The 12,971-nt window shown below is 35.5% G+C and overlaps 2 protein-coding genes across 2 annotated transcripts; one reads left to right on the top strand and one right to left on the bottom strand.

The window, feature by feature from the left end:
* Positions 1 to 713: 713 nt before the first annotated feature.
* LOC147298817 (protein S40-4-like) lies at positions 714 to 1,760 on the bottom strand. Its single transcript, XM_086250913.1, has one exon. The coding sequence runs from the start codon at positions 1,680 to 1,682 to the stop codon at positions 1,149 to 1,151; it is 534 nt and encodes a 177-aa protein (XP_086107039.1). The 5' UTR covers positions 1,683 to 1,760; the 3' UTR covers positions 714 to 1,148.
* Positions 1,761 to 8,908: 7,148 nt separating this feature from the next.
* On the top strand, positions 8,909 to 9,599 carry LOC147298816 (Ribosomal protein L11 family protein). Its single transcript, XM_086255616.1, has one exon. The coding sequence runs from the start codon at positions 8,968 to 8,970 to the stop codon at positions 9,466 to 9,468; it is 501 nt and encodes a 166-aa protein (XP_086111742.1). The 5' UTR covers positions 8,909 to 8,967; the 3' UTR covers positions 9,469 to 9,599.
* Positions 9,600 to 12,971: the final 3,372 nt, after the last annotated feature.

Raw genomic sequence — 12,971 nt, 5'->3', positions numbered from 1 at the left:
AATTTGCAAGATCTAATATTTAGATTGTTATCCTCACTCTCCCATTAAAAAAACCCTAACCACCTATTAATTAATGAATGAAACATGGATAATGGGTATCCCTTGCAACTATCCACTAAATAACCTTATCGAAAAGGCAACTTATATATAAAGCTTTATCGAAAAAGCAAGATTTGATTGAAATCACCGCATTTTGTTGCATGAGTGGTACAACTCGTATTGAGAGAAGAACAAAAGCTATGTTATTGTCAATTGTGTAGTATGCAAATTATGATTAAAAAACTAAGTACCCACCATAAAAATATTAATATTGCAAAACTAAGGTTGGCTTTGAATTTGAATGTGCTTGCTCTACTATCTACATGACCCCAATTAATCAATTATAAACTTGACTGACGATGCCACCAAGTTTCCTACCATCTCTATTCTCACTCTACTCATCATCTTATGTTCACTCTCACCTTGTCTCTGTTATCATACTCTACCCGTCCTTATATTCCTTGCATGTTGAATTGTTGTGTATTTGGCCGAAATGAGTTTGTAAGTTCAAAAGCCAATAATTATTCTTATTTATTTCAAATAAATGGATTCCACTTTTCACTTGAGAAGCAAATATTATAGATACTTGATTTCACAAGTTGCCCATATTACAAATTTACAATTCATCCAAAGAAATTGAGAAAACGACAAAAGTTGGAAAGGCAAATTGGGAATAAGAAAAGGGTGGATTTGACACCTTATATTAATTTATGTGCATCATTTTTCGTAGGGGGTCGCTTTCGCTAATTTGTAACCCCTACTTTTCTTCGCACCACCAACCCCACCTACACCAAATACTTCAAAACAAAACCCCACCAATCATTTACTCACTTCCCATAACTTCTTACCTACAATTTACAAACTTCATAATCAAAATTAAAACTAAAATTAATTAACATTCGTTAAATGGATCATCCTGAATTGATCGAACAAATTGAGAAAAGAAAAAGACATAAAATTCATAAAAATTAGAAAAGAAAGTAGAAGAAAACAAAAAAAAGTATCACTACGGAGGATTAAAAAAAAAAAAAAAACTTTCTACCCAATAAATCCCGTAAACCCTCTTCTCTGTATTTCTTTCTGTCCTTTAAAATAAAAATTTTTTCTTGCTAATCTTGGAACCCAGTTTTTTCCCAAATTGCATTTCGGACCCTACTCAGATCCCTCCCTTTTAATGTCCTCCCCACGCCTTCGTGCACGGAGAACGACGCGATTCTCGTCCTCGCCATCTGCCTCGCCAAGAACTCGTGCGGCGGGACCCGCACGCCTCCTCCGTCGCAGTCCTCGTCGCCGTCCACGTCATCATCGTCGTCGTCGCTCCTCCGGTTCTCTCTGTACTCGTCCCTCAAGATCTTCGACCAGTCGGGAATGCTCACCGGCACCGACGCCGCCGTGCTGCCTGTACGGTCGACTGAATCGCCTCTCTTATTAGCCGACGACGACTTCTTTGACATCGCCGCCGACGATCGCGAGCTCGGCGGAGCCGGTTTGCGAAACTCGGGCGAGTTGGACCGGGCGAAGTTGTAGATGTCGGACTCGTCGAGTTCGAATGCCGAGTCGGACGTGAAGGTCTGGTTGTGGTGGTGGTCGGTGGAGAGGAAGCGGTAGTTCGGCCTAGCGTAGTAGCTCTTACTGGTCGCCATTGAAGGGGTTTCAAAACGGTGCGTTTTGGGGGCCTTTTTCTCTTTTCTCCTAAAATGAATTCGGTTTGGTTCTCCCAAATGAGAGCTTTGTTATGCTTTTATAAAGGTTGCCTTAGCCACTTCCGTTATGGATAAGGCTGCCCTTCTACAATTATGCGAATTACAAACCTGCCCTTCAATTTTCACATAAAAACGACACGTCAGATTTTTCGTTTTATCCACTCCAGCGGTTCAGCTCAATATCTCGAGGGATTCGGTGCTTCGCATGGTTCAGATGGCGGAGGTTTCTATTGGACCCACTTGAGGATAGTGGGTCCTCTGTCTACGTGGCATAATATTATAGGCTAACAGAAAACAGCGTGTAGAATCGTTTGTTTGGGAAGTATTGGTCCTTTGTAAGTTGTAACTGTAAAACCAGAAAAGGAGAGACGAGAAAAAAAGTCTCATAACTAGCCAAAAACTCGGCGCCGTTGGTTTAGAAGCCGCGTATGAGCGCCACGTATGGGGGAGGCAATTGAAACTTGAAAGCGTAACGTAATTAAGCGGGGAGGGGCAATATGGGGAATGCGAATTTGTCTCTAACGAGAACAATGAATGTAATTATTTGTGTATATCTCGCACTGCCGCACTGGTAGTCACGAATTTTGTCGCGACGTACACGTAGAACGGGGACAGGGAGAGAGAGAGATAGAGGGGTGGGGTTCACCTGACCCAGTTCTAGAAAAGAGGACAAAAGGTGGTCCTGATTAGACGTTCGAGGACCGCGACACGTGTCTGTGAACAGGTGCCGACGCCACGTGGCGCGGTGTAGTTTCGCGTAACCGGCAAGGCGTGCTGCACGTGAAGTAGGGCCCCAGGGCTCGGATCTAGCGCGTCTCTTGCCAGCTGGTCCTTCTCGCCTGCTCACTCTCTCTCTCTCTCTCAAACGCGACAATCTAAAATCTCGCGAGTCGCGAGATATTAAATGCGTGGAGTGGACTCATGTAGTTTATGAATTTTTTTGGTTGAACGTTGAACGCAAAGCAACTTCACGCTTTGCTTATGAAAGCGATGTGATTCGCTGTACAGAGAATAGAAAAAAAACGAGAACTCACAGTTCCGTCCAGTCCAGCAGTCCTTTTCTTTTTAATTTTTTATTTCAAATTTATTATATTTTTTAAGGTATATAATTATCTCATTATATTGAGTAATATTAAAGAATATTGCATTTTTTTATATCATATCACATTTTTAAATTTTTTATGAGATAATTATATATATTTAATATGTTTATGTTTCTCATCACATGATAAAAGAGATAGATACATAAACATATAAGACAATTTTATAAAAAATTTTCTTTCTTTTTAATAGAAGTGATATTCACTTATACGAATAACTTATATTTCTTTATTTCTAATAAAGAAATAGTACACATGCGATGCCAAAATGTTGTACGTATCCTTACATTTTTATTATTCATTGATTATTATTAATGTATGTGACTGGTTTAGCTACCCAATTCCTTTGGTAAAGTTGGGTTGATGTGGTCAATTTTTAGGGAAGGGGGAGCACAAATTTGATTCCATGCAAAGGAGTTCAAAACTACGCAAATGGCAACACTATGGTTGTCTCGCTGGCTTCCATAAGAATATTATTGATGGCTAATGTGGCCTAAATCAACAAATTAACAGTGACATTTGCTACTTTATTGGGTTTCACAGAATAGGTGTGACATTATTCAAATTGAGAAGGACTCCAAACTATTGATTGAGATTATCCTTTTGACAATTTCTCTCCATATATTTTCTCTATTATTTTTCATATTAATAGAGAAGCTAATTTATGTAGCAAATATCATATCACATATTGATCATGGCTTTTCTGATGTTCGGACATATATGGCAAAATATCAGACCCGAAAAAAAAAGACATATATGGCAAAATATATAGCTTTCTTTTTTTTCGGTACAAAAATATATAGCTTTCTTTTGTTATTACTTGTAGGTGATTATTACATATATGATGGATATGGCTCATCTACTTGTGTTAGCATTTATTTGATTTTTAATTTGAATCTCAAAAACGGAATGGGCTAGCTATCAGCCTATCACATTCTCTCACGTGCGTGCATCCGCAACTTGAATGTGAAGAGAGGACATATATTGACAAATAAAATTGGGATGAATAATTCATACCCAAAAACCTCCCGCAAACAAAGCTTTTATATCACGTTAACAAAAAAGAAGAAAACTACCTATAAAAAACTTAAGTTGTCAATAAATGGGCTAGCTAATTAAACAACCATTGTGCCCATATACCATATAGTATGAGATGGGTTTTGTTAATGCATATAATTGAAATTTTATACTTTTTAGTACATAAGTAAATGATGTGTGCCATAAAAAAAAAAAATTTGGCTCTTTGCACATAAAAAGTTATTTTTTATTGCAATTAATTACAATTTGACATGTATTTAATTTTTTTAATAATAACAAAAGTTTATTTGTAAGTCAACATATGTTAAATTGAGATTGGCTTGTAAAGAGTCCAGCATTTTTTGTGTTGTATAATATTCTTAATTCCTTAACACCATTAGGAGTTAACATGATTTACATGCCATTAAAGTCTCGTTTGATGCTTAGGATTAGAATGAATAAGATAATGACTAGATTCATGTATATTCAAGAAAGAAGATGAAAAGTGTCTTATAATTTAAAAGAAAAATATTATTAGCCATAAGGGAAAACTTATCCTCACTTATCCCACCATTTTTTAGGGGATTGGTAGGGATAGTTTTCTCCTTATGATTAATTCATTTTCTTCCCATATTCTCCCTTTAAATTATAAATTTCATACTTAAATACACAATTCAATCATAAACATCAAACGAGACCTAAATGTTCTCTTATTGTACGGTTAAATCGTCTGAAGTTCTAACAACATTTTATACTAGATATTTGGTAAGAAAATTTTATCCAATCTAGTTATGTGAATAATATAAAATAATTTATATGTACCAATTATTCATAGAGTTTTGGTTTTATATGTCAAATGCATGGTTTGCATGGAAGAACATAAATATTAATAAGTACAGCATTGTAATTGCCACATTATATAATAATCCAATAACACTAGCACTCTATATTACACTAATTGCTTCGGTCCCATGATATGATGGAGAATTACTTTGGCCACTTCCCACCAATAATATTGTGGTTAATTGTTTTGGTGATGACGTCCTGATTTAATTAATGCGATGTTTCTATTATGATATTATATTCAACCATATATAGTATGATAATTAGTATCATACTATTTTTCATTAAAAAATAATTATACTCCAATAATGATGATCTAACAGAGTATTTTATTAGTCTACAATCTGATAATAACGTATCAAGCGATATATAAGACTAATTAATCACCAGCTATCCCTATCCTGACTGCGTTTTTTAAGTGGAAATCATTCCATCCATTAAGTAAAGCTAGATTGGATCTCGATCATCTACTTTTTTCACTTGTCTTCCAATTTTAATTATATTTTAAAAATGTTTGAGTAAAAAATAAAAGAAATTCATAACAATCTTTTGGCATGTGTGGAATTACATTTGAGAATTTATAATATTATAAAGTACTGTTATACTTATCAAATTTTATTCACTAAACAATTTCATAAGTTGAATTTATTTAAATTTAAGCTCGAGTACTACTAGGGATCCTAAATTTAGATTCAAAATATATGTGGTAGTGTATCATAAGTTCATATCATGACTCATTCTAGACTCATCTATTTACAACAAGTAAAACATTAACACTTGCACTGTCACATCATTTGGGATTCAAATTTGGGATATAATTTTGGGATGCATAACATTATTGTTTAAGCTCACAATGAATCTTATTTGTTTTTAACAAATAACTAAATAAGATACTAAGATACTAAAATAAGATATTGAACAAATTAGTGCATGGCAACTTAAGCCATTTGCCATAACTTTTTTCATACAAAAAGTAAATGCATTTGCATAAAAGAAGTACTTTGTTGAAGTACTTGTGCTTTCTTTTCCTTTTTTGGTCGGAATAATTACACCAATTAAGAAGAAATTAATCTACAAGTGAGCTTGATTTTATGTTATGTCTTAACCTAACATATAGTTCACTTATACATTAGTAGTCTGATTGAAAAGCATATTAGGGAATAATAGGAGCAGTAATCAGTCAAAATTAATTAAGAATCATAAGCCACCTAGCTAGCTGTCCTAGTCCTACGATATACAAATCATGAGAGGGCCAATAATAATGTGACTTTTTGGGTAGTGGGTATTGGATTACCTTATCGAGGACTAAACTAAACTAGCATCAAAATTGGACCTTGGGAAAGATGAATTCTAAAACAGTTTATCCTATAATTAAACAACTGAGCTTGCTAGAGGAAGCATCTATAATTGGTTCAACTTTTTGATTCAAAATTCCAGTCCACAACTCCAACTCTCACTTGTGAGCCACTGATATTATTGGTCAAGAAGAATACAGAGGACTGAGTTATTGATCACTGAATATGCTGCCACACAAGTCTAAATAAGTCTATGTCCATAAAAAGGCATGGTGATGGAGTGGAAGGGAAGGATAGGCCTTAATGGGTTTTCCCTTTCATGGCATAAAGGTTGATGTGTGAGTTGTGGGCCTCTGGATTGGGACATAGTTCTATATTGCTATTTGCTGGCAACCCATCAGCTTAGCTCTTAAGAAGTTAAGAGGGTCATTTCATTGTCTAAAGTGGGGATGTAACTTGTAACTTTGAAGCTCCTCTACCCACCATTATTTTCCCTTTGAGAGCTACATTTTTGACTATTGAAAAGTTCCCAATATCACTATACCTCAGAAATATTATCTTTGTTCGTTTTAAGTTCGAATTAACTTTTCCTCAAGTTAAAAATTGGAAACAAATATCTTGGGCTCTTTTAGACACTTACCCATATCTACCTCTTATTCCTTCACTAGAAAAATGACCTCACACTGATTTTTATTGTTTTGTGTTGTCCAGCCTTCCAGATGCTAGCACTAGTCAGCAGCGTTACAAGGGCATTGGAGTTTTTTTGGAAAGGTAATATACTAATATTAGGTAATGTGACTTCTTACTTACCTATGGTCTCTAGCATTACCTTTTTTGGAGTGATATGATGGGGGTTCAAATGAGAGTAATTACTGAGTGTGCTCTTTGGCATGCGTTTGTGAATAAAGAGATTATAAAGATGTACATGACTTTTGATCGACAAAAATACTATAATTACCGGCCAGTGTTTGGTATGACATCAAATCAAGGAAGAAATGTTTTGTACTTTATATGTCACACATATTAATCAAGATTGACATGCATTTTGTGTACGTATATTTGCTTAGATTTTTTTTTTTTGGGTGAATTGTATATATTAATAATTGATGAAATGGTTTCAATCATTTCATAAGCTAGTGTCATTGTGTGGATAAGATCCTATATCAATCAGCTTGAACTGGTTTGTGTCATACCAATCTTAAAAAGATGGAGATCACGAAAACCCAATACCACATGTGGTTGAATTTGTAGACTTAATTATGAGTCAAACAAGTTATTTGAGCCAAACCCAATAATTGGGGAACCTCAACCTCAAACCAAATCCATAACTAGTTAAGGTTCGATGAAGTTTTCATGAACCCAACCAAGTTGAGCTTGGGTCCCAAACTCAGATTTTGTTGTAGATGCTTGTGCTAATCTAGGTCATTTTAAATACTCTACAACTCTCTCCTTAAGGGGTTACCTCGACTTTCAAATTTGATAATGTATGATTGGTTCGGGTTGTAGTTGAGAATTTTCGTTGTCGGTTTTTTTTTTTTTTTCTTTTTCTATTAGTTGAGGAAAGCCTAATGGTTCACTGCATCACATTATCACATCACAATAAGATAAGAGTTCGTCTGGTAATGTTTTATAAAATAATTTTCTAAAAATGATCTCGAAAAATGAAAAATAAAAATTTAATTATGCATTTTCAAGATTCGAGAACATTTATGGTAATTTATTATTTAACAGTTCTATAAAAAAAAAAAAAGTAAAAACGTGTGGTGCTAATATTGAAAATAATAAAATAAATATTTGGCAATGTATGAAAAACATTAAATAACTTCTTAAATAAAGAACCCAACAAACATAAAATAGTTCTAAGCATATTAAAATTAAAAAACAATTAATTAAAAAATACTAATAAAATTAGATTAATACTAAAGTGCACCTCTTCGATTTGCTTCTACAGGAACCTTTAATAGAGAAAATTAAAAGAACAATGAAAAAACTGGAGATGGAAGCTTCCAGATTTAGAATTTGAGCCTTTATCATTGCTTCTCACATCCCTCATCCCTAAAAAAAATTAGAAGTGGAGGCGAGATTTGGGGGCAGCTTGATCATCCCTTATCTTTATCAGTGCTTCTCACACCCTCAGTCAAGACTTCTACAATTAGTAGAGTTGCTGAAAGAAACAATAAGAAATCATGGTTGATGCAAATTATTTTCCATTTAGTTAATTTTGCAGATCTAAGGAAAGAGATTTTGAAGCTTTCCCATTTAAACTTTTGAGATTGGGTGCAACTATTTTTTTGGGTTAGCTTGGGCAGCTTGACAGCAAAGTCTACTATGAAAGGCAGTAAGTTTATCTCGCTCAATAATTAGTAGAAGACGACCAAGAAAGAAAAAATTGAAACAGGACTGAAATCCCATGTCTCTATATTTTTCAAAAATGCGAAAAACATAAATATATCGTTTTCAATTTTAAGTCGTGATTTGTTTCATATCCTGGAAACGGTATCCCGTGTTTTCTAACATCAGCGCACAAACATGTGTTGCGTAGGATTTTGGTTTTTGAAAACAGAAACGCAATTACAAAACGTGGCATAAGGTTCTTGAACTCAGGCCTCAAACAATGGCCTAAGCAAGGCCCATACTCAAATGGAAGGAAACCCCACCACAAAGAAAGAAAAGCCCACATTCAAAAGACACATTTACCCTCAGGCCAAGAATCAGCAAGCCAAAATCCCCCTTCACGTTCACTAAATTGTTCTGTGCATTTCCGTCATTAATCAATTTCCCAAAAACCCCGCACTCTAATCCACAAAAGACACAACTCATCTTCCAAAACCCTCCTCTAGACCAGGGGCAAATCGGACATTTCATCATCAATCCCAGCAAAACCCTAGCATATAATTCACTCCATTTCCCCACTCTCCCATCCCCCTTGTAGGAAAACGAAAACCCTAGCCCTTCTCTTTCTCTGCAACAATGCCGCCGAAGTTCGATCCCTCACAGGTTGTGGACGTCTACGTCCGCGTCACCGGCGGCGAAGTCGGCGCCGCCAGCTCTCTCGCGCCTAAGATCGGCCCTCTGGGTCTCTCCCCGAAGAAGATCGGAGAAGACATCGCCAAGGAGACCGCGAAAGACTGGAAGGGCCTACGCGTGACCGTGAAGCTCACCGTGCAGAACCGGCAGGCCAAGGTCTCCGTCGTGCCCTCCGCCGCGGCGCTGGTCATCAAGGCCCTCAAGGAGCCCGAGAGGGACCGCAAGAAGACCAAGAACATCAAGCACAGCGGCAACATCTCGCTCGACGACGTCATCGAGATCGCCAAGATCATGAGGCACAGGTCCATGGCCAAGGAGCTCGCCGGCACCGTCAAGGAGATTCTCGGCACGTGCGTCTCGGTCGGGTGTACGGTCGACGGGAAGGACCCCAAGGATTTGCAGCAGGAGATTGATGACGGTGACGTGGAGATCCCACTAGACTGAGCTGTTGAGCTTAGCTTCAGTGAGGCGTTTCTTTCTCTTTTTTTTTTTTGTTAAATTTAATTTTTGGTTTTGATGTATGTTGTTTTGGATGATTTGGGGATTAATTTTGAGGACATATTGAAATGGTTTAAGTACTCTTTTCAAGGAAATTTAGATGACCCAATTTTTAACATCTTGTGAATGTTGAGTATGGTGATTTTAGTTGGATAGGGTTTTGCATTGAGATGGTTGATTCTTAATTTGTTTGCTTTGATGGGTGCTGTTGTTTGGCTTGTGTGACTTTTCATATGAATTGGTGATTTGTGGAATGCAAAGTGTGGTAGTTTAATTTTTGTAAATGGTAATGGTAAAGTGAATAGATGGGTATCGTTTGGAATTTTTTCATGATTTTTGAGTATGCTGTTGCAAGAGTAGAATTTATAAGATATATGGTATACTAAATAGTTTTAATGAGTAATACTAGAGGGTCTTCTTCATACACTAACAAATGGGAGTTGGAAGTTGAAAGTTGAACTAGAAAAATGGGATTGTGTACTCTACCATACAATCTTTGGTTTTTCAATCTGTTTCCAAAGCTGCTTAAAACTGGTTGGGGTATATTGATTATTCTCGGCATGCCCAGAAACAAAGGATTTTAATTTTTTCAGCCATTCGTTTTATGTATCAATTCTTGTGTGGAACTGTGTTCCTTTTGAAATGTTATCAGTTAAATTTTAAAATTAGCTTCTGAAAGCAGTGTCTTTTGTCAAATGTTGCATTGCTGCAAAGTACTGTACTAAAAGTTAATGTTTGGGTATTTCTTTTCTGATCTTTATTTTTTATTACAAGTTGATGGATAATGATGAACTGAATTTAACCACGTGTCCAATTGGATATGAATTTTTACCAATACTCCCTACATGGGACATGCATTACCTGTGGTTGGATTAGTTTGTGGTCAATGATGGTGCTCCTCGGTTCTAGTTTTGCATCCAGTGGTGAGGTGACTTTATGAGAGCATGTTATATTTCAGTTAACATTTTGTTTGGTGATTTTGCAATGTGCTTCATTCTTTCCTTATAGTAATGTATTCTGTTTTGTAAACATGTATTAGGAGTCTATTGACCAAAAAAACAAAACATGTATTCAGAGTCCTAATTTTGAGTATAGACTGACCACTTCATAGTTCAGGTTTTGGTTATTTGTAGCATCCCTTTAGATTTGGTGCCTTGCACAAGGTTGATGTCTGTATTTTCTTCAACTTGAAAATACCCGGTTTAATTTGGATTTGGTAATAGGTATAAAGATTGTGTTTAGGTTTTCAGCAAGACTGGAACCATGATTTGGGGCCTGGTACCCTCTAGTCGCGACTGGAATGACTCCTGGTTTTTTAAGTTTTGTTACAAGGATGTATGGATTTAAGGCTTTCATTGTTAGTAGTTACTTGTTGGTTTTGTCATTGAATTCCTAGTTGCTTCTATTTATATTTCTTTGGTAGTAATATATGGACAACATTTCGTATCTTATGTGTTTTAAGACATAAATCAGCGGTTGTAAACACTGTTGAAGCTTCAGTTGTCTTTGAACATAAAAGCGTACAGACATAGTGTAAGAATGGTGAATGTTTATGCAGTTGTAGCAAATTTCAAGCATATAGTGTTTGTAAAACCAGATTGGTCATCAACACTTGGAACAAATTCACATCAACACTTGGAACAAATTCATTTTGACTACATTATATTAAACCAAGCGTTAAATCAAAATTTGAACTTTCAAGTAGATTAGTAATAACAAAATAGTAATTCACATTGAGCACCTAAATGTGAACAAGGCTATTTTATGGTGATCCCCTATTAATGTATTGCACACCAATTTCCAAGTTCCAACCGTCAAAATTGGAATGCATAGATTCTTGACATTTGCTATTTAGAAATGTGTTGCTAAATTGGCTAGTTAGCCTAGATCTATATTTGGGCTTTTACTTTATTAAGCTCATAACCATTTACCAAACACCAGCATATATATAAACCCCCCAAACCATCAATTTTAACTCAACGAACTCTCAAATATCTTTCTCTAGCAGCTTGAAAGAAGTTGCTCTTTCCCATCCCCTCTCTTTCTCAATCTAAACACCCATAGGAGAAAGAGAGACATACAATTATATTATCTCCTTGACCACCACCACTTCATACAAAATATCAAAATCACCCCCCAAATCACCAAAAATTACTTTGGATCTCTCAAGCCACAAACTCACAATGGCAAAGGAGGCCATGCGCATGATGAAGCCTTGGATTGAGGTTGCACCATCCCTTCTTGATATCCCTTTGAAGTGTTCTACCACTCCAAAATTGGAGACAATAGTAGAGGACAAAGCAGAAGAAGACTACAATGATGAAGATAGTGATGAATATGATTCATTGATTGATTAGTCATCTTAGTTTTGTTGGTTAGGGCAGTCAGTCTTTCTCTTCCTTTTGAGGAGGGTAAGTCTGAGCTGGAGAATGGAGATGGTCACCACTCACCAATGGCCTCCTTCAAGAATTTAAATGGGAGATGAGAATTATCAGAGATTTTGAAAAATGTATGCTAGTGTTTGATGAATTGATATATATTGTAAATCAATGTACATAAATGTAATCCAACTTTTTACCAAAGAAAATGTAATCCTACTATTTTATAATTTGCCATCTCTCTCTCTCTCTCTCTCTCTCTCTCTCTCTCTCTCTCTCTCTCTCTCTCCCTCTCACTCATCGTTTCGGCCCCCCTTTCTCTATTTTGGGGTGTCCTGTTTCACTTTGCGTTGGGCTTTCTTGTTTCAGTCCTTCCTTGCCTTTTGCCCTTTAGGGGTTTTATAAAACGTTTTTCATAGCAATATATATATATATATAGAATAATGTTTTAAAGTTAACTAATCAGCAAGTTAATATAAAGATAACTACCATGTTGGGCTTACCGCACAATATAATCTCAAAATCCGAACTGTTCATTTTTTAGACTTATTTCATAAATCATCTTTGTAAAAAATCTTCAAAATCGAAAGTCATTTAGCAATTTGATTATAATAACAATTATTCATACGATTTTATCGAAAAAAGTGTTCGTCTATTTATTTGATCACAATTAGATAACTAAAAGATTTTTTATTTAGTTAATTTTTTACAATATTTGAAATAAGGCCTAAAAAATCAACGATTTGGATTATGAAATTAATTACGTGATAGGCCTAAAAACATAGTTAACTTCATATTAACTTACTAATTAATTATCTTTAAAACACTCATATATATAGTCGTCTCGCTTGTTAGTTCTTTTAGATAGTTCTATTCACACCCCGTATTTTGATTATTGTACCTATAAAACTTATAATTCTATTTTATCCTTTTTTTATTTAATCTATATTCTATTCGAGTCTTGATGCAATCAAAATAAATTTGAAATTTTTTTGTAATTATTAGAAGGAACCGAACGCTTTACCTACTCTTTATTTGTGTAACGTTTATTGAAGCCAATGGCCATCGTGG

Source organism: Dryas octopetala, chromosome 1 (assembly GCF_963921425.1).
Source record: "Dryas octopetala chromosome 1, drDryOcto1.1, whole genome shotgun sequence".
In the NCBI taxonomy this organism is placed as follows: domain Eukaryota; kingdom Viridiplantae; phylum Streptophyta; class Magnoliopsida; order Rosales; family Rosaceae; genus Dryas; species Dryas octopetala.
This window is presented reverse-complemented; position numbering and strand designations above follow the sequence as displayed.

Excerpts from the sequence above, each read along its gene's own strand:
- LOC147298816 (XM_086255616.1), top strand. The coding sequence starts at position 8,968 with ATGCCGCCGAAGTTCGATCCCTCACAGGTTGTGGACGTCTACGTCCGC.
- LOC147298817 (XM_086250913.1), bottom strand. The coding sequence starts at position 1,682 with ATGGCGACCAGTAAGAGCTACTACGCTAGGCCGAACTACCGCTTCCTC.